This window comes from Austrofundulus limnaeus, unplaced genomic scaffold (genome assembly GCF_001266775.1).
Source record: "Austrofundulus limnaeus strain Quisiro unplaced genomic scaffold, Austrofundulus_limnaeus-1.0 Scaffold581, whole genome shotgun sequence".
NCBI lineage: Eukaryota > Metazoa > Chordata > Actinopteri > Cyprinodontiformes > Rivulidae > Austrofundulus > Austrofundulus limnaeus.
The window spans coordinates 210,657-213,186 of record NW_013952983.1 but is presented as its reverse complement, the minus strand read 5'-3'; the positions used below and the strand labels follow the sequence as shown (position 1 = coordinate 213,186).

Below are 2,530 nucleotides of genomic sequence, written 5' to 3'. Positions count from 1 at the left end.
GCGTCTTAATTATCATTATTTAACTTTTACTTTCAAATAATGGTGCTGTTGGAGGCTTTCCAGTTATTTTTTTGCCACATGCACCAATAAGAAACTCAACATGGATCTTGGCGAACTGTAATCTGACCTTTAGAGATCATCTTGTTGGCTAAATTATTTAAAAAAAAAACAGTTTTGGATTAATGATGGACCTGTCCAGAGTGTAACCTGCCTCCTGAACCGCTGAACATGGACACCAGCTGCCCTTCGACTGGGAAAGAAGCGAGTAAAAAAATTAATGGATTTTATTTATTTTTTCTCTTTTTGGATTTGGATTGATGAGACCTCTGAGCAGGTTTTCATCTATCCTTAATGAGCTCAGCTCCATAGGAAGTGCTAATGAATCTGTATCTTATTCATACCTGTTCTTGCCTGATCGTGGTTCAGCATTAATTGACTTTCTGTGTTTAATGACAAACATCAGCATCATCCTTTACTTAATGATTTTACTGGATTCTTAAAAATATAGCATTTACGTATATCACCAACGAGGAAATTCAGAGGGTTATTTAACTTCTGTTCTTTCATCCATTAAACCCTTTTCTAAACGACTCAGCCTCTTTTCATAGCCTGTAGCTCTGACCTGTTTCCGGTAAGATAAATTAGTTGTGTGATATTCTGTGCAGCGTTTTAATTTAGCTTAACACATTAAMCATTCAGCTATTGTTGCTGGCATAACATGTGTACATGTTTTATTAAAGAGAATAAAAAAGAAAAAGTTGGTTCACACATTTTGTTTTTATGATTGCTTCATCAGAAGGCTGGTTCCCCTCAGTTTTGTCTGGTGGCCGTCCGCTCAAACATTTAAATTTACCAAAACATTTTCTGTTTGGTTAAATTCTTGACAAGATATGAGAGTCAGTTTGTGTTATTATTTTGTGTCAGGTGCAGCCCTGTCTGGAGTCAGTGCATTGTGGTACTCTGGGTAAGAGGTTAATGTTATTTTTTGTGTATGCTTGTGTTTTGAAGGCTGTATCATGGCACGTCACACGATGCTGAGCTGCTTCCTACCCAGAGCATGCAGTCCTCTTTTCTGCTTGTGGGCCGTTGTTCTGCCCGTGGTCTCCTTAAACAGCCTGAACCACCACGAGCACCAGGACCATCGGCCCAAGCTGCTGCTTGTGTCCTTCGATGGCTTCCGATGGGACTACATCGACCGTGTCCCAACGCCTAACTTCCGCAGAATCATGGACTCGGGGGTGAAGGTTGAGTTCGTGGAGAACGTTTACATCACCAAGACCTACCCCAACCATTACAGCATGGTGACCGGACTGTACGCTGAGACGCACGGCATCGTGGCCAACGAGATGTACGACCCCACCCTGAACCTGTCCTTCTCCACGGAGGCCGACAGCTTGTATGAGTCGAGGTGGTGGGAGGAGGCCGTTCCTCTCTGGGTGACAGTTCAGAAAGACGGAGGGCGGAGCGGGGCGGCCATGTGGCCAGGGTCCGATGTGAAGATCCACGGCATGTTCCCCACTCGGTACCTCCAGTACAACGCGTCGATGTCCTTCGAATATAGGGTGGAACGGATCATTGAGTGGTTCTCCGCTCCTGAGGAGGAAGCAGTGGATTTTGGAGTTCTCTACTGGGAGGAGCCGGATGAGAGTGGGCACAACCTGGGTCCTCAGAGCCCCCTCATGGATGCAATCATTGCTGGGATTGACGAGAAGCTTGGCTTCCTCATGGACGAGCTAAAGAAGGCCGGGCTGTATGAGGAAGTAAACCTGATTGTGACCAGTGATCACGGGATGGCTCAGCTTTCCCCTGAGAAGATCATAGAACTGGATGAGTACGTGGACAGAGAACTGTACACCTGGGTGGACAAGAGTCCGGTGGTGGGAATCCTGCCTAGAGAAGGTAAGACTTTGAGGAAATACATTTGTTTTTCAAAAAAAGACTATTAAACACGGTGGCATTCAATCCAATGCTTTAAAGGGGCAATATCATGTAAAAATCAACTTTTTTGAGTTTTAYATCATGTTATAATGTTATACTCTCATAAAAAACATGCCCAAAGCCTTGCTTTGACTCATTCATGCATGTTTGAGAAATCCTGCAGCGTTTTTAGGAAGCCATGCTGAGGAGCAAAACGACAGGTGGAGACCAGAAACGCCCCTGGGATGTGTCCTTTTGGGACTAGCTCCTCTGGGCTGTGTCTCCAAGCCGAGCTTCCTCATCACGGAGCCAACCTCCCCACCCCCCGCCCATGACTCCTGCAGGCTCTCGGCAGTAACAGAGCAAACAACGAGTGAAACTGAAAGTGAAAYTGAAACTGTCTGCTGAGCTCTTAACACTACCTCTCACTCAGTGAAGCTCTTTTCAGATTCAAAATACCTTTGAGGAAATGTATTTTCAGATGCCAAGTAAACTGCATCATAGCACCCGCCGCCCCACCCCCTGCGCTGAAATGGCGGGACAGAAGCGGAAGGAGGTTCTTAAAGAGACAGAGGCCAATTTCAAGACATTTAGAAGATGAAGTGTTTAGAAG

General features: G+C 45.3%; 1 protein-coding gene across 1 annotated transcript in view; it reads left to right on the top strand.

Annotated features, from left to right (window-relative positions):
• The window catches only part of enpp5 (ectonucleotide pyrophosphatase/phosphodiesterase 5), a gene marked incomplete in the record, with an annotated part of 12,584 nt that overhangs the window by 1,450 nt on the left and 8,604 nt on the right, over nt 1–2,530 (top strand). Inside the window, 1 exon segment of the mRNA XM_014026688.1 lies at nt 1,009–1,899. Within this exon segment, the coding sequence (XP_013882142.1) occupies nt 1,017–1,899 (883 nt within the window).